The 19035-nt window shown below is 40.5% G+C and overlaps 2 protein-coding genes across 3 annotated transcripts in view; one reads left to right on the forward strand and one right to left on the reverse strand.

The window, feature by feature from the left end:
- Nucleotides 1-9607, forward strand: part of MESP1 (mesoderm posterior bHLH transcription factor 1) — an 80661-nt gene extending 71054 nt beyond the window's left edge. For both annotated transcript variants that reach the window (XR_004251828.2, XR_004251827.2), the window contains one exon: nucleotides 9178-9607. The gene's annotated coding sequence lies outside the window, so the exon portion shown is untranslated. The remainder of the gene's footprint in view (nucleotides 1-9177) is intronic.
- WDR93 (WD repeat domain 93) overlaps nucleotides 1-18989 on the reverse strand; it is a 47707-nt gene extending 28718 nt beyond the window's left edge. Inside the window, exons 1-4 of the mRNA XM_032175649.2 lie at nucleotides 18965-18989; nucleotides 8485-8829; nucleotides 7268-7460; nucleotides 4787-4851 (exon numbers count right to left, since the gene is read on the reverse strand). Coding sequence (XP_032031540.1) covers nucleotides 4787-4851; nucleotides 7268-7460; nucleotides 8485-8787 — 561 coding nt within the window. The 5' untranslated portion in view covers nucleotides 8788-8829; nucleotides 18965-18989. The remainder of the gene's footprint in view (nucleotides 1-4786; nucleotides 4852-7267; nucleotides 7461-8484; nucleotides 8830-18964) is intronic.
- Nucleotides 18990-19035: the final 46 nt, after the last annotated feature.

Raw genomic sequence — 19035 nt, forward strand, 5'->3', positions numbered from 1 at the left:
CCAATGTTCTGCTTTCCATCACTAACACAGATAAATTTCGCCTGTTCTTAAGTTTCACATAATTAGAATGTACTCTTTTGTGTCTGGCTTCTGTCATTCAACTTGATGTTTTTGAGTTTCATCTGCTGTGTTGTAATCATCAGTTGTTTATTATTTATTATTGCCGATTAGTGTTCCATTGACTTAGTCTACCACAGGTTTTCATTTGTTCTCTGATTATGTTTTTTTTGTTTTTGTTTTTGTTTTGAGACGGAGTCTCGCTCTGTCGTCCAAGCTGGAGTGCAGTGGTGCGATCTCAGCTCACTGCAATCTCCGCCTCCCGGGTTCAAGCAATTCTCCTGCCTCAGCCTCCCAAGTAGCTGGGACTACAGGCGTGTGCCACCACACCCGGCTAATTTTTTGTATTTTTAGTAGAGATGGGGTTTCACTGTGTTAGCCAGGATGGTCTTGTTCTACTGACCTTGTGATCTGCCCGCCTCAGCCTTCCAAAGTACTGGGATTACAGGCATGAGCCACTGTACCCAGCCTTATGTTTTTTTTTTTTTTTTTGATTATTACAAATACAGCTGCTATGAACATCTTGTACAAATCTTTTTGTGAACAAATGTTTTCATTTCTTTCGGGTAAATACCTAAAAATGGGCTTGATGTATCATAGGTTTAACTTTGTAAGAAACTACCTCACCTGTAATCTCAGCACTTTGGGAGGCCAAGGTGGGAGGACTGCTTGGGTCCAGGAGTTCAAGACCAGTCTGGGCAACATGGCAAAACACTGTCTCCTTTTGTAAATGTCAGTTTAAATCTTTTGCCTATTTTTTATTGGGTTGTCTTTTTATTATTGATTTGGAGTTCTTTATATATTCTAGATACAAATACTTTAAAGGATATATAAATATATATAAAAGATATATATATATATATATACAGGTATTTTCTCCCAGTCTGTGGCTTGTTTTTACATTTTCTTAGTATATTTATTATTATTATTTAAGGCCTTTATTAGCAGTTTGCAGTTTGGCTTTTTAAAAACCAGATGCTGCACTGATAATGCAATTAGTTCTAGTTATCTGGTTAACAGGCAAAAAATAAATAAAGCAATAAATAAATCACCCCCACCCTGCCCAGCCTCAGGATCCAAGGCATTCTCAGCCGGCGGATCCTTTGCTTTTGTCTCTGCCACACTGGGGTTTAGGATTTTCAGGACGTCTACATCTGTAACTGAAGTTGCAGCTGCTGACCTTGTGTCTCATCTTGATTTTCCTTCTCCTCTTCATTGCTGACTTCTCTAAGCTGTCTTTGGTGAGAAGGGGCCCTGGAGAATTGTGGTCTAGGATTGCGTCACTGGTCCACCTTGTTCTCATGCACCCTGGTTATCAGTACCTCCATCACTTCTCCCTGCACAGGACGGCTGCAATAGTGTGGGCACCTGGTTGTCACAGCCACAGTAGTGGTGCACCACAATAACGTGGGTACCCACAGGGTAACCACAGACTAGAAACCCATGCCTGGGCCAGCTGTTGAACCTGGCCTTCAGGAACACTCTCTGACCCTTGGTCCTTTCCCCACTCTCACTATTCTGATAATTCGGCTGGTGAGTGAGTGGAGGACTGGCCCTGCGATGTAGACGGCATTCATAATGGTTAGTCTGCTGCAGATCTACGGCCTTGCATGGGAATGCAATTAGGGCCTGTAACATTTGCAACCTCCATACCCTTCAATAACCTCAAACTCCATCTACTACATTGGGAAAGCACTTCCTGGGGTTATTCTTTTATGACTGTCTGCTGTCCAAACACACCTCCTTGATGTCCTTTCTGTTGATGAAACCATATCCATTCCTGACACTGAATCATCTGTTTCCGAAATTTTCACTGCAATGACCCTCTTGTCCTAGCCACCCTAGCAACCACTTCTTGTGGTGCGGATGTGGGCACTGCTGAGGACTGGCAGCTGCTGGGTCTCAGCCTCCTTGCTCAGGGTAGTGGTGATGGTGACTGCGGCCAGCTGCGACAACTGTAGCTCCTCCAGGGTGTGACTGTCACTAGGACGGGTGGAGGTGGGGCTGTTCAGGGCTCTCTGGGGTCCGCTCTCTGCTCCTGCTACTGACTGAACTCTAATAGCATCTTTTGATGAGCAGAAATTTGAAATTGTTTAACAGCTTTATTAGGGGTATCATGACATAATAGCATGTTTGAAGTGTACAATTAGATAAGTTTTGACATATGTGTACCTCTTGAAACCAACACCACAGTCAAGACAGTGAACATATCCATCACCTCCAAATGGTTCCTCCTGCCTCTGTGTTGTGTTGCCCCAGGCAACAACAGATGTGTTTTCCATCACTAGGTTAGTTTGCATTTTCTACAGTTTTATAAAAATGGAACCATACAGTTATGTATTTTTTATCTGACTTCTTTCACTTAATTATTTTGAAATTTATACATGTTATATGAATTAATAGTTCACTCCTTTTTATTGAATAGTATATCCCATTGTATGGATACACCACAATTACTTATCCATTCACCTGTTGATGGACATTTGGATGGTTTCCAGTTTTTGGCTATTACAAATAAAGCTGCTATGAACATTCACGTACAAGCCTTGGTATGGGCATACACTTTCATTTCTCCTGGGTAAATACTTAGGAGTGGAATGGCTGGATCACATGGTAAGTACATGTTTAACTTTTGAAGAAACTGCCAAAGTGGTTGTACTATTATACTTTACCACCAGCAGTGCATAGGAAGAGTTCCCATTGTTGCATATCTTTGCCAACACTTGGTATGGTGTTTTTATTTATTTTTTATTTTCCTTTTTTTCACTTTTATTTTTTCCTTTGTTTTTTATTATTTTTTTATTTGTGTGTGTGTGTCTGTGTCTCTGTGTGTATCTGTGTGTTTTGAAACAGTCTTGCTCTGTCACCCAGACTGGAGTGTAGTGGTGCAATCTTAGCTCACTTCAACCTCTGCCTCCCGGGTTCAAGTGATTCTCCTGTCTCAGCCTCCTGAGTAGCTGGGATATAGGCAGCTGCCACCATGCTCAACTAATTTTTCTATTTTTAGTAGAGATGGGGTTTCACTATGTTGGCCAGGGTGGTTTCAAACTCCTGGCCTTAAATGATCCACCTGCCTGCCTCCCAAAGTGCTGGGATTACAGGCATGAGCCAACGTGCCTGGCCTATTTTTGGTGAGTCTTTTTAATTTGAGGATTCTAATACATGTGTAATTATATCTCATTGTGATTTTAATTTCCACCTCCCTAATGACTAATGATCTTGAGCATCTTATTTGCCTTCCATACATCTTCTTTGGTGAATTCCTTTCAAATCCTTTGTCCATTAAAAAAAAGTTACATCTTCCCTTGTTTTGAGAGTTCTTTATATATTCCGGTTACAAGTCCCTTATCACATATGTAATTTGCAATGAATTCTCCCAGTCTATGGGTTGTCTTTTCAATCCATTAACAATATCTTTTACAGAAGTTTTAAATTTAGATAAAGTCCAGTTTATCTTTTCTTTTATGGATCATGCTTTTGGTATTGTGGCTAAAATATCTTTGCCTAACCCAGGATCACTTTCTCCTATGTTTCAGCCTGGAAGTTTTATAGTTTTAGGTTTTACATACAGGTATATGATCCATTTTGAGTTACTTTTTGTATATGGTGTGAGGAATGAAGTCCAATATTAATATTTTCTTTTATGATCAGTGCTTTTCATGGTCCTAAGAAATCTCTGCCTGCCCCAAGGTGGCAAAAAAATTCCTCTGTTTTTTTTTTTTCAAGAAGAAATTTTTTTGGCCTTTACATTTAGATCTAAAATCTCTATCAAATTAATTTTTATATATGGTGTGAAGTAGAGTTGAGGTTCACTTTTCCATATTTGTTTTTCCAGTGTTTTAGCATTATTTGTTGAAAATACTTTCTTTTGGCCCCCACTGAATTGCCTTGGTGCCCATCAATAGTATTTCTTAGAAGACAAATTATAATAAAAAATCTACTATGACTCACACCTGTAATCCCAGTACTTTGGGAGGCTGAGGCAGGAGTTCATGACCAGGCTGGGCAACAACATGGCAAGACCCTGTCTCTATTTAAGAAAAAAAAAACCTTACTCTGAGCAATACCCTCTCCTTTGGGAATTCATTGATTTAAAAATACTTTCTGAGAACTTACAGTATTGTAGGCAATGATCTGGGAAAAGGGGATTCAAAAGGTAAATAAGACAGGTCCTCTTCCCTCAGGAGAAGCAGTCATATGAACAAATTAGGGTAGAGGGTGTGGGAAACACTGGTAGAAACTGTGTTCTCTTTGTCAGTGGCACAAAGCAGGGAGAGATCAGTTCCTCTTGAGTATATAAGGGAAAGTATCTTAGAGGAGATATTTGAGCTGGTCTTCAAGAATGAGGGAAATTTTGGTAGGGAGACAAGGAGAGCATTTGAAGCAGAAGGAACAGCATGGGCAAGGGAAGGGGAATGTGAAACAGCCCAGGCTATTTAGGGACTTTTAAGTACTTATTAGATATGTTGGTCTGATTCTCAAAAGAAAAATCTGGAGTTCCTTTGCTAATTTTCTTTTTTCGACAACAGGGTAACTAAATCCAAGGAATTCAGCACGTACCCTTTGATGGTGGGGGATCTTTTAATTGGATATTTTGGAGGAGGCTCTCTGGCCATGGAGGTCTCTATTTCTTTCTAATCTAGGCCAGCTATCATTGCTTCCACATTAAAAGTAAACTTAATTTGCTACAGCTTTTGGCCCAGCTAACGGTGAAAGAATAGGAACTCACCACTTCATTGATGGCTTTGACTAGGTAAAGACCTTCCTTATAAAAATAAAAGAGTCTAACGATACCTGAAACAGAAAAATAAGTGAGAATGTAAGACAGACAATCGAGCTGAAGAGAAATTAGAAGTTTTATATTGGACTTTGTGAATTTACTATCATGAGCTCGCTCATTCTTAGGCCTCCTTCCCAGCCCCTCCGCAGCCTATGCTGCTCTTGGTCTCCCTGACTTCCTCCACCCCTCACTTGAATGTTCAGGTTGTTTTCCTTCCTGGGTCCTCTCTACCTACCCTGGCTCCACCAGCATCTCCCAGACGTCTCCGTAAGACATGGGCTACATCCATCCGCTGGTTGATTCCTATCTGCCTGATTGAGCACACCATCCCTTACTGCTTCACACCATTATCCAACTGTTTCCTGCAAATGTATTGTATTCCTCTTGAGAATTCATAGATTCTTTGAGGGAAAGATCATAGCTCACTGTTCCATGTGTCTTGCCTCTCAATCCCAACAAGCTCCTCGTGCAGTTAATTTTGTTGAATTAATAAGTAAATACGTTAATCTAATTCTCATTTAACCTAATGGCTCCAGTATACAACCATCACCCACCATGACTTCTTACCTCTTTCTTGAGGTGCCTCCCACAGACTTATGACTTGCCTCTCTATACTATAATATAACCTTGTAAAGGCATCTAGCCCACTGTGGGTAAATGTCTAACTCAACCCAATACAGATTCATGGGATATCTGATTCATGCCAACAAATGTGCTAGGGACACCAAGACAGTCTACCTTCAGATTCATCATACTGAGGGTTACACAGACTTGAAACCAACTAGTATAATGTAGTGTGACACATATGATCCTATCTTTACACCAAACTCCTTCTGAGCATCAACATTCCCACAGAGATATCCCCTAGATGCCTCAAGTCTGCGCATGTTCAAATGGAATTCTTCAACTCACAGAACCCCGAAATCTTATTTTCCCGTAACTGTTATCAAGAAATGACATCATCATCCACCCAGTTATCTAAGGCACAAAGGGGGAGGCATTCTCCTTCATTGCCCCCCAGCACACTTTCCCACTACTTGACCCTTATGCATATTCCATCATTCCCTAAGTTTTTCCATTAAACATTCCTTTCATTTTTTAAGCTTTTTATTTTGAACTAATTTTAGACTTATAAAAAAGTTACAAAAATAGTACAGAGTTTCTTTGTATCCCTTGTCTTGCTTCCCCTAATGTTAACATCTTACATAACCATAGTACACTTTTTTTTTTTTTTTTTGAGATGGAGTCTCATTCTGTCACCCAGGCTGGAGTGCAATGATGCCATCTCAGCTCACTATAATCTCCGCCTCCTGGGTTCAAGCAATTCTCCTTCCTCAGCCTCCCAAGTAGCTGGGATTACAGGTGCCCACCACCACGCCCGGCTAGTTTTTGTTTTTGTTTTTTGTATTTTTAGTAGAGACGGGGTTTCACCATGTTGGCCAGGCTGGTGTCAAACTCCTGACCTCAAGTGATTCACCTGCCTAGGCTTCCCAAAGTGCTGGGATTACAGGCATGAGCCACCACATCTGGCCTTTCTTTTCATTTTAACAGCCCGTCTTGGTTCAGATGTTCAGAATTTTCTCTCCTTAATGACTGCATAGTTTTTATGCCTTTCATTTTGCCTTTTTCAAACTCCTGCTAGAATGCCCTTCTTAAATGCCAGTCTGGTCAGGTCACTCTCCTGCAGAAAGTTCTTCAGTGTGCCTGTGCTGGTTGAGCAGAGCCTGATGTCTAGAGAGATGCATGCCTTCACAGATGATCTCCAAGTGAGCAGGCACTTTCCACTCTGCCTGCCACAATATGACACAGCCACCTCACTCACTTCCAGCCAATGCTGACATTTGCCTTCTCATCCTCCACAAAGTAGGAAAGCTCCTCATATCCAGAGGTAACAGTCTGTTTCACCCAAACATAAGGACAGGCTAGAGGGAGCCTAGCTTTTGGGGGGCAACAAAGAGTAACAGCTCACCTATCTAGGACACTGTCTACAGTTTTTGAGACCATACTCCTCATGGAGGCCTGGTTCATCCTCAGGCTGAGGGAAAAAGAGCAAGCTCTGGTTTGTATGAGAGGACTGCTGAGTGCTGGAAGGGTGTGGACTCCAGGGCCATATTGCCTGGTTTGCAGCCTGACTTTCCATGTTACCTCAAGTAAGTTATTTAACTTCCGTAAGTCAGTTGCCTCTTCTGAACAGGAATAAAAAATTTTACTTCCCCCCTAAGGCTGCCATGAGGATTAAATGGGCTAGCACATGTGAAATGGTAGAACAGTACCTGACCCACCATACCTGTTCTGTACATATAGGTACTATTACATGACCAGGGAGAAGTCTCCACGCCTGGCCCCACCAATACCTCGAAAGGAGATTAAATTGACAACAGTCTACAGGTACCTGTAAATGAGGCTAAAAAGGAAGATGAAGAACAATACCCATTTCATCCACAGGAGCAATAAGTATTTCATTCCCCAAATCTGTGGCCCAGATGGAAGTGACATCAACCTTAAGCTTCTCCCAAGCATATATTTGTTTAGCACTGTACAGATTATAAATTGAGAATCCTTTGGCTCCTCCAATAAACACATAGTCTTGGGAAACAGCCATACAATTTGGCATTTTGTTGAGCTGGGAAAACAAAGAAAAAATATTATTTTCAGTTGTCACTGTCTTCAAATAATATGAGTTAGCTTCTCAGAGACATTCAGGGGCCCTTCCTAGACAATAATAACATTTCCTGGCTGGACGCAGTGGCTAACGCCTGTAATCCCAGCACTTTGGGAGGCCGAGGTGGGCAGATCACATGAGGTCAAGGGTTTGAGACTAGCCTGGCCAACATGGTGAAACCCCATAGGGCCGGGAGCAGTGGCTCATGCCTGTAATCCCAGCACTTTGGGAGGCCGAGGCGGGCGGATCATGAGGTCAGGAGATCGAGACCATCCTGGCTAACACAGTGAAACCCCGTCTCTACTAAAAATACAAAAAAATTAGCCGGGCGAGGTGGCGGGCGCCTGTAGTCCCAGCTACTCGGGAGGCTGAGGCAGGAGAATGGCGTGAACCCCGGGGGGCGGAGCCTGCAGTGAGCCGAGATCGCGCCATTGCACACCAGCCTGGGCAACAAGGGCAAAACTCCGTCTCAAAAAAAAAAAAAAAAAAACCCAAAAACAACATTCCCAAACATAGTGTTCATCTAAAACTCTTGCCTAAGCATCAAGAAATTCATAGTATTTCACTGTTAGGGCAAAGAGAACAGAGAAAACAAGTAAGTTGAGAACAAATGCATATTCACAACACTAGGCATGACCACAGGCCCTGTACTTTATTCAGCTAGTGCACTGTGGAAAGAACGGTAGCCAAGGCACTGGCAGATCCTCAGCCATCCAGCAAGAGAGTAGATTAATACATTAAGAAGATTTTTCAGTAACAACCACTGAATATAAAAGGATAATATTCAATTAACCAGAATACCCCATATTTCCCCAGGCAATTACCAGATCATTTTAATCAACATCAGCATGCTTCTAATCTTTCAAAAATGCACTGACTTACTGAATGCAGCTTTCTAGTAGGAATTCCTTTCTGGATCAGGGGCTTTCATTTATTAACACTCAACTGAGAAACAGGGGCTCCTGGTCAACTGCTTACTCCATACCTGGATTTCTCCAAGTGGAGGGTAGATGGTGGGCTGGATCTGGCTGCTCTCAGCTTCCCTCAGTGCTTTCCTCTCTTCAATAATTTCCCAAGACTGGTCAAACAGAAGGTTCACCAGCTTGTTGATCATTCGATAAGGCTGAGGCAAGGAATCCAGCTCCTCACCTGGATCCACGAGGACATGATCCTCTTCATCGTCTTTAGTCCAGTCCTTCTCTGTTGGGGGTGGCACCTCCAATGGTCCCTTTCGTGTACCAATGGGGTGCTTTATCTTCCGGGTCTGACTTCCTCTGGGGAATGACATCACAGAAGGTGGCACTGGGAACCTCTGTGAAACTCTGAAAAGCTGGTAAGAGAAGTAAACAAAGGAATTCTGGAAAAAAGGAAGCAACGAGAAGATAGCACACCATCCTTTTCTAGCACAATAGCCTATAGAGACTCTTTATTCCACAGACTGGCATTTTCCTTAATTACCAGAGGACTACTACCACATTCTTAGGATATACTCTTCATATTATTAAGGACATTAGAGGAGGCAGGTATTTTCCAGGCCAACCCTAGATGATGTGTACTAAGAAGGAAAGAGGAATTTGATACCCTTGTTGATAGGAGGGCAGATGTCTTTCTGTCCCAAATACAATTCACCCTCTCTCCTACAACTTATGCCTTCTCCTCATTCTCTTTCTCTCTGCAGATGGCTGTGCCCAAGCCAGGTGGGCAGTGAGCCACAACTCTCCTCCCTTTCCTTCCTTCACCCCCAATCAGATGCAGTTCAAGCACTCCCAATCCCGACTGTCTGATTTGTTCCCTTTTCTCCTTTCCCACTGCTGCTGCCCAGGAGTTCTGCAGACACAGTGCTCAGGGCCCATGAGATTTTTCAAGAGCTTCCAGAAATGTCTGAGACATTAAAAAAAGAACTGACCAAAAGAAGACCCATAAAATTCCACTTCTATCTGTGCCACAGATTTGAGGAATGAAATACTCATTGCTCCTGTGGATGATAATTAAATATTTACAAAAATATTTACAATTTATTAGCTCCACTCTATGTGTGTGTGTGTATACACACACATATATATGTATACATCAACTTATAAATATATAAAGTCTGTATATGTATACAAATAAAGTTCACATCTACAAGAAGAGAACAAGTAATCTTTACTTCAGAAAATTCAAAATTGTAGGGCCTGTGGGGTGGTTCATGCCCATAATCCCAGCACTTCAGGAGGCCAAAGTGGGAGGATTGCTTGAGGCCAGGAGTTCGAGACTAGCTTGGGCAACATAGTAAGATCCCATCTATATAAAAAATTTTAAAATTAGCTGGGCATGGTGGTATGCATCTGTAGCTACTTGGGAGGGTGGGGTGGGAGAATTTCTTGAGCCCAGGAGTTTGAGGTTGCAGTGAGCTAAGATTGTGCCACTGCATTCTACCCTAGATGACAGAGTGAGACCCTGCCTCAAAAAAAAAAAAAAACCCTCAAAATTGTGCACATTATAAAAAGGCTTTCATATGTTACAGTTTTTAAAAAAACATTTAATATAGAACATGAGATAAATTTTAAGGTGCTTAATATATAGTGGAGTAGGGTCTTGGACTGTGTGAATGCCTAGGGTCTATGAAGTCTTGTAAAAGCCCTGCTGCCACTGTCATCTTTTCTTACCGGCTGGAGTACATTTGTGATGCTTTCAATGTGTGAGTATGAGGACACTAGCTGACACTGGGGAAAGAACCACCTGAAGTAATTAGTGGGGAGAGTAAGCTGAGCTCACAGAGGGCCAAGAATAATGCCTGTTTCCACCAGCAAGACTGGAAAGCGTCATAATTCACAGGGATTATGTAGAGTACTCCGAAAAATCTTGCCTCAGTAGTGGGAAAAATTAGCCCTAGAATAAATGCTCCTCTGTTATCACCCATCAAATCTTAGAAGTTAGATAATCAAACTATTTCTAAGTAACATATTGCATCCCAGAACAAAGCTCAAGAATATTTAGAGGAATATAAAAATATCCAGCATTCAATGGAGTAAAATTCATAATGTCTAGGATCCAATAAAGAAATTACTTGGGCTATAGAAAGGCAAGAAAATATAAGCCATAATAAAGAGAAAAATTGATCAACTAAAGCTGAACCAGAGTCAATAAAGACATTAGAATTAGCAGACAAAACAGTTATAACTTTTTCTACAAGGTTATAACTGTTATATCTATATCTTTCTATATCTATACTGAGCTTTTAGAGACACAGCTACAAGGTCTGAGATGAAAAATATATCAGATTAGATTAACATGATGATTTCAGAGGAAAAATTAGATGGGCAGAAGAAAAGATTAGTGAACTTGAAGACACAGCAATAGAAACAAAATGAAACAAAGGAATAAAAAAGACTGAAAAAAAGAGAAGAACTGAGGTGTGAGATAATTTGAAGGGGCCTAATATAAGTGTGACTGAAATCCCCAAAAGAGGGAAGAAACAGAAACAAATTTTGTAGAAATAATGAACAAAAATTTTCTAAATTTGATTAAAACTATAAACCCACAGATTTGAGAAGAAAAACCATATAAAAATTATGGATAAAGACAACATTTGAAAGCAGCCAGAAGAAGAAAGACATGCCATGTACAGAGGAACAAAGTAAAAAATAACAGCAGACTTATTGAAGGAAACCATGCAAGTGAGAAACAGTGAAGCAACATCTTGAAAGTACTGAAAGAAAAAAACTTGACACTCTGGCATTCCATACACAGAAAACATATTTTTCAGGAAATTAAAGTGAAATAAAGCCTTTTTAGACATACAAAAATTGAAAGAATTCATCATCAACAAACTAGCATTAAAATAAATAATGTAAAAGAAAGGCTTTTAGGCTAAAGGAAAAGGAGCAGGGTATAGTAGCTCCCACCTATAATCCCAGAACTTTGGGAGGCTGAGGTGGGAGGATCACTTGAGCCCTGAAGTTCAAGACCATCCTGGGCAACAAAAGGAGATCTTTCTTCTAAAAAAAAAAAATTTTTTTTAATTAGCCAGGCGTGGTGGCATGTGCTTGGAGGATCACTTGAGCCCGAGAGGTCAAGGCTGCAGTGAGCCATGATGGTGTCACTGCACTCCAGCCTGGGTGACAGAGATCCTGTTTCAAACTAATTAATTAAATAAATAAACTAAAATGATATCAGGTGGAAATAGAAATTTACATAAAGAAGTGAAAAACACTGGATATATTAGGCAAATTAAAAGATTTTTCTTATTATTTAAATCTCTTTAAAAGATATTTAAAATGCTTAAACAAAAAATAAAAATGTAGTGTAGGATTAATAACATATGTAAAGAAAAATGTATGACAATAATAGTACAAGGGCTAGGAGGCGAGAAATGGAAGTATACTAATGTCACTTGAAGGTAGGCTATGCTAGGTTAAAGATGCATACTCTAAACCCTAAATTAACCACTAAGGAAATAAAGAGTTATAGCCAACAAAAGCAATAAAACACATAAAAATACCCAATTTAAATACTTAATTTAAAAAAGCAAAAAAGAGGAAAAAGGGAACAAGGAACAGACAGGACAAACAGAAAGTAAATAGCAAAACCTAACCATATCAATAATCACATCAAATGTAAACACTCCAATCAAACCATAGAAGTTGTCAGTATAGATAAGACTCAATATATGCTGTGTACAAAAACCCCACTTAAATATTAAGACACAAATAGGCCAAAACTAAAAGGGTGAACAAAGGTATACTATGCTAACAGTAATCAGAAGAAAGCTGGAGTGACTACATTAATATCAAACACAGTATATTTCAGAGCAAAGAATATTACCTGTGATAAAGAAGTTCATTTAGTAATGATAAAGGTGGCTGGGTGCGGTGGTTCATGCCTATAATCCCAGCACTTTGGGAGGCTGAGGCGGGCAGATCACGAGGTCAGGAGATTGAGACCATCCTGGCTAACATAGTGAAACCCCGTCTCTACTAAAATTACAAAAAAAATTAGCTGCGCATGGTGGCGGGCGCCTGTAGTCCCAGCTACTTGGGAGGCTGAGGCAGGAGAATGGCGTGAACCCAGGAGGCAGAGCTTGCAGTGAGCCGAGATTGCACCACTGCACTCCAGCCTGGGCAACAGAGCGAGACTCCATCTCAATATATATATATATATATATATATATATATATATATAAAGGTGTCAATTGATCAAGAGGGTATAAAAGTCCTAAATGTTTATGGACCTAATAACAGAGCTTCAAAATACACAAAGCAAAAATGGATAGAACTTTAATGAGAAACAGGAAAATCTACAATTACAGTGAGAGATTTCAATACCCTTTTCTCAATAAATTATAGAACACATAAACAGAAAAATCTGTGAGGCTACAGAAAACTTGAATAACGCTATTAAGTAACTTTTTCCAATTGACAGTTACAGAACACTCTACCCAAAACAGCAGATTACAAATTATTTTTAAGTGCACATGAAACATTTACCAAGACAAACCATATTCCAGGCCATAAACCAACTCTTACTAAGTTTAAAAGAACTTAAATAATGCAAAGTATGTTCTCTGACTACAACAGAATTATTTTAGAAATCAATAACAAATTTCGATGGTTCAATGTATATAAGACTTCAAAATATTAGGAAACTAACACGCTTCTTAATAACCCACGGATCACTTTTAATAGTTTTAATGCTCCTAGGGTAGATACTCAGGAATGGGATTGCTGGTCATATGGTAAATATATGTTTAATATATTTTGCATACATATTAGAATGGCTAAAATAATAGTGCCAGGTGTGGTAGCTCATGCCTGTAATCCAAGCACTTTGGGAGGCCAAGGTGGGAAGATTGCTTGAGGCCAGGAGTTTGACACCAGTCTAAGCAACACAGTGAGACTCCCATCACTACAAGAAATTTTAAAAAACAGCTGGGGTGGGAGTGGTGTGCACCTCAGTCCCAGCTGAGGTAGGAGGATTGCTTGAGCCAGGGAGGTCAAGGCTGTAGTGAGCTGTAATCACGCCACTGCACTCCAGCCTGGGTAACAGAGCGAGACTTTATCTCCAAAAAAACAAACAAACAAACTGACAGTACTAAGCACCGGTGAAGATGCAGAGCAACTGGACTCCCATACATTGCTGTTGAAAATGCAGAACAGTACAGCCACTCTGAAAAAGGATTTGACAGTGTCTTATAAAGTTAAACATATATTTACCATATGACCCAGCAATCCCATTCCTGCTATCCTAGGAGTATTAAAACTAACCTATAATCAGAGCACTTTGGGAGGCCAAGGCAGGCAGATTGCTTGAGCCCCGGAGTTCAAGACCAACCTGGGCAAAACGGCAAAACCTCATCTATACAAAAAATACAAAAATTAGCTGGGTGTGGTTACGTGCACCTGTAGTCCTAGCTACTCAGGAGGCTGAGCGGGGAGGATTGCTTTAGCCAGGGAGGTCAAGGCTGCAGTGAGCCATGATCACACCACTGTACTCCAGCCTATGTGACAGAGCAAGGCCCTATCTCAAACAAAAACAACAATAAACACAACCACCACCACCACCACCACCAATGTAAGTTCACACAAAAACTTCTATGCAAATGTTTATGACAGCTCTACTTATAAATGTCAAAAATGGGAAACAATCCAAATGTCCTTCAACAGGTTTATCAATGGATAAACAAACTGTGGTATATCCATATAATAGAATACTACTCAGTAATAAAAAGCAAAAAACTATTGATCCACACAACAACATGGATGAATCTCAAAGACATTATGACGAGTGAAAGAAACCAGTCTCAAAATTTACATGCAGTGCAATTCCATTTATACAGCATTCTCAAAAATGCAAACTGAGTAATGGGGAACAGATCAGTGTTTGTCAAGAGTTATAAGCAGGGAAGGGTGTTATTCAAAAAGGACAGCATGGCTAGGCATGGTGGCTCATGTCTGTAATCTCAGCACTTTGGGGGGCCAAGGCGGGTGGATCACTTGAGGTCAGGAGTTCAAGACCAGCCTGGGCAACATGGCGAAACCCCACCTCTACTAAAAATACAAAAATAAGCTGGGTGTGGTGGTGTGTGCCTGTAATTCTAGCTACTCAGGAGGCTGAGGCACAATAATCGCTTGAACCTGGGAGGCAAAGGTTGCAGTGAGCTGAGATTGTGCCACTGCACTCCAGCCTGGGTGACAGAGTGAGGCTCTGTCTCAAAAAAAAAAAAAAAAAAAAAACAAAAAGGACAGCATGAGGGAGTGTTTTGGAGTGATGGAACTATTTCATCAGTGGAAAGAAAAATGTAAAGCTGTCTTTATCTCCAGATGATATGCTTATATAGGAAATCTGATGAAATCCACAAAAACATTTTCTAGAACTAATAAATGAGGAGAGCAAGGTTGTAAGATACAAGTTCAATATACAAAAACTGATTGTATTTCTATGTACCGGCAATAATAAACCAAACATTGAAATAAAAATGCCATTTACAACAGTATCAAAAACATGAAATACTTAGGGATAAATCTGACAAAAGATATATAAAACCTGTATACTGGGCTAGGCAAGGTGGCTTGCACCTGTAATTCTAGCAACTCAGCAGGCTGAGGTGGGAGGATTGCTTTGAGTCCAGGAGTTCAAGGTTGCAGTGAGCTATGATCATGTTGCTGCACTCCAGTTTGGGCAATACAGCAAAACTCCCTCTCTAAAAAACACCCACCCATATACTGAAAACTATAAAATATTGCTGATAGAAATTAAAGAAGACCTAAATAAATGGAGAGTGTGATACCTTATTTATGAGTTGGAAGACTCAATTTTGTTAAAATGTCAATTCTTTTCAAATTCATGTACAAATTCAACACAATCCCTATGATAATCCCAGGTGGCTTTTTTTTCCAGAAATTAAGAAGCTAATTTTACAACTCATAATTGGAGGACTAACACTACCTAATTTCAAGACTTATCACAAAGCTACAATATTCAAGACAGCGTGGTATTGCTATCAAAATAAACAAATAGATCAATGAAACCAAATAGGGAGTCCTAAATTAGATGCAAACATATATGGAGAACTTATTTTTGACACGGGCACAAAGACAATTCAGTGGAAAAAGGATATTCTTTTCAACAAATAATGCTGGAGCAATTAGATATCTATATAGGAAAAAAATGAATGCCAATCCATACCTTGCACCATATGCAAAAATTAACTCAAAGTAAAATCATACACCTAAATGTAAAACTGAAAACTATAAAACTTCTGTAAGAAAACTTTGGCAATCTTCACTTAGACAAAGATTTCCTTGACATGACATTAAAGTATAACCTAAAAAGAACAAACTGGTCATTTAAACCTTTTCAAAAATAAACTTGTATTTCTTCAAAACACACTGTTAAGAGAATAAAAGGTAATCCTCAGATGGGGAGAAAATATATGTGCAAGTCACTTATCTGATAAAGTACTTGTGTCCAGAGTATTTTTAAAACTCTCAAAACTCAGTAACAAAAGAACCCAGCCGGGCGCAGTGGCTCACGCCTGTAATCCCAGCACTTTGGGAGGCCGAGGCAGGCAGATCATGAGGTCAGGAGAGCGAGACCATCCTGGCTGACATGGTGAAACCCCGTCTCTACTAAAAAATACAAAAACTTAGCTGGGCGTGGCAGTGGGCGCCTGTAGTCCCAGCTACTCGGGAGGCTGAGGCAGGAGAATGGTGTGAACCCAGTGAGCTGAGATCATGCCACTGCACTCCAGCCTGGGTGACAGAGCGAGACTCCGTCTCAAAAAAAAGAAATAACCCAACAATTGTTAAATATGTGCAAAAGATTTGTACAGATACTTAACCAAAGAAGATAAACAGATGGCAGATAGACTCAGAAAAAAGATGTTCAGCATCATTAGTCATTTGTGAAATGCAAATTAAAATCATGAGATACCACTACACATATATTAAACTGCCTAAAGTTAAAAAGATAGACCATACAAGTGTTGTTGAAGATGTACAATAAGAATGCTCATACACACTACTGGGAAACCATAATAGCACAACTGGTTTGGAAAACAGTTTGGCAATTTCTTAAAACGCTAATGTGGAGGCCAAAGCAACTCCATCTTGGATGCTAATCCTCCATGTTAACTTCTGATTATCCCCAGTTCCAGAAAAACCTCTAAGATTTCCAGTTTGACTTATTCCTTGTGTAAGAGCACCACTTACTGTAAATATTGCCCTTAGGTCAAAACAACCTTGATGTTATCATTCTTGCCATAAATTCTGTCCTTAAGCAATTATCTTACACATTCCCTCTGAAGCACCTTTCTCTATAGTTCAGAAACCCTAGGCGTGGTGGATAATGGCAGGGATCCACCATCTTGTCTTGCTTCCTGAGACACTGACATGGCTTCTGTTTGTTTAAATTTTATTTATTTATTAAATGTTTGTTTCTGAGAAGTATGTCAGACTCTTGCTTTGGCCTCTCAGCCTTCTTGGACTTTTGGGGGTAGGTTTGCATAGGCCCGTCCACTGCAGGACAGTTAAACACACATCCACCATCATATCCAGTCATTCCACTCTTAGGAGTGGTAGAAGGGAACTGAAAACATATGTCCATACAAAGACTTGTACACGAACAGTCATTGCAACTTTACTTGTAGGAGCCCCAAAGTGGAAACAACCCAATGTCCACCAATAGGCAAACAGACAAGCTCTCACACATTGTCAGTGGTAATACAAAATAGGATAGCCACTTTGGAAAACAGTTTGGCAGTTTCTTACAAAGTTAAACATACCATATGTTTCAGCAATCACATTCCTGCATATTACACTAGGAAAATTAAAACTTATATTTCACATCAAAATCTGTACTTAAATATTTATAGCAGCTTTATTTATAATGGCTTCAAATTAGAGACAACACAAATGTACTTCAGTGGGTGAATGGATAATGAATTATAATAGATTCACATTGTGGAATAAAAAATTACAAACTACTGATGCATACAACATAGATAATCTCAAATGCATTATGCTAAGTAAAATAGAAAAGAAAATAAAATGCTACATACTATATGATTCAATTTATATGATATTGTGAAAAAGGCAGAGTTGTAGGTATAAAAAACAGATGAGGCCAGGTGCGGTGGCTCACACCTGTAATCCCAGAACTTTGGGAGCTCGAGGTAGGTGGATCACCTGAGGTCAGGAGTTCCAGACCAGCCTGACCAGCATGGTGAAACACTGTCTCTACTAAAAATATAAAAAATCAGCCATGCGTGGTGGCACATGCCTGTAATCCCAGCTCAGGAGGCTGAGGCAGGAGAATCGCTTGAACCCGGGAGACGAAGGGTGCAGGGAGCCAAGATTGCGCCATTGCACTCCAGCCTGGGCAATAAGTGCGAAACTCTGTCTCAAAAACAAAAACAAAAAACAGATGATATAAATCTGTGTTTAGAAGCACCCTGTGCTCACCTCTATCATCTAACATATCTCTGTGTTGTACTTATCAGTTTACTGTGTTCCTTATTAGCCTATTACCCTAGGACTAGAGTTTAGCACAGTGGTTGGTATATGGCCAGCACTCAATAAACTCTTATTGCTTGCAGAATTGCCCTGACCTGGGCCATGTACTTAGAGAAAACTTCTGGCTCTCTTCCAGGCTCTTTCCTCTGCAAAAAATGAGTAACCCATGGGGCCAAGGAGATATGCTCACCCAAAGCCTAGTTTCCCTCTTCTGGAGTCTAGACCATGTTCAGGGTACCAATACTCCTGGAATTTACTGCCCAAATGACACCATGGCCTGCATGAGCCTTTCTCAGCTTTCTCCTGAGGGCAGATCCAGCTGCTAATGTGAGCACTCCTCTATCTGAAAGGTGGCCAAGTCATGGCTGCTTGCAGAGGTATGGGCAGACGTTGGATGTGGCTTGGAGTATCGGGATGGTGTGCAAGACTCCTGGCAGGGAATGTAGGTGGGCACCAGAAACCAGAAAAGAAAGGGAAGTGGGAAAAGACTGGGAGCCATTTCTCCCCACACTGCCATATTCCAGCTGTGTTTCCAGGTATTCTAAGGAGTCTAGGAATTCTGAAAATGAACCTGGACTTCTACATCATTATGAGGATTTGTCAATGTAGGAAAACAGACTATATTTTACTTAACAATTTTTTACTTGATTTATAACTAAAATATTTAAACATAAACGGTATGCGGGACTCCATTTGTACTCTTACCCAGGGCCTGCAAATGTTAGGAGCTGGCCTGACCAAGGCAATAAAGATTACGAAAATGTTGACCTTATTTTATTTTATTTTTTTGGGACAGAGTCTCGCTCTGTCGCCCAGGCTGGAAAGCAGTGGCACAATCTCGGCTCACTGCCACCTTCGCCTCCTGGGTTCCAGCGATTCTCCTGCCTCAGCCTCCCGAGTAGCTGGGATTACAGGCGCCCGCCACCACACCCGGCTACTTTTTTTGTATTTTTAGTAGAGACGGGGTTTCACCCTGTTGGCCAGGCTGGTCTCGAACTCCTGACCTCAGGTGATCCACCCACCTCGGGTCCCAAAGTGTTGGG

The sequence above is a fragment of the Hylobates moloch genome, unplaced genomic scaffold (genome assembly GCF_009828535.3).
Source record: "Hylobates moloch isolate HMO894 unplaced genomic scaffold, HMol_V3 SCAFFOLD_14, whole genome shotgun sequence".
Classification (NCBI taxonomy): Eukaryota; Metazoa; Chordata; class Mammalia; order Primates; family Hylobatidae; genus Hylobates; species Hylobates moloch.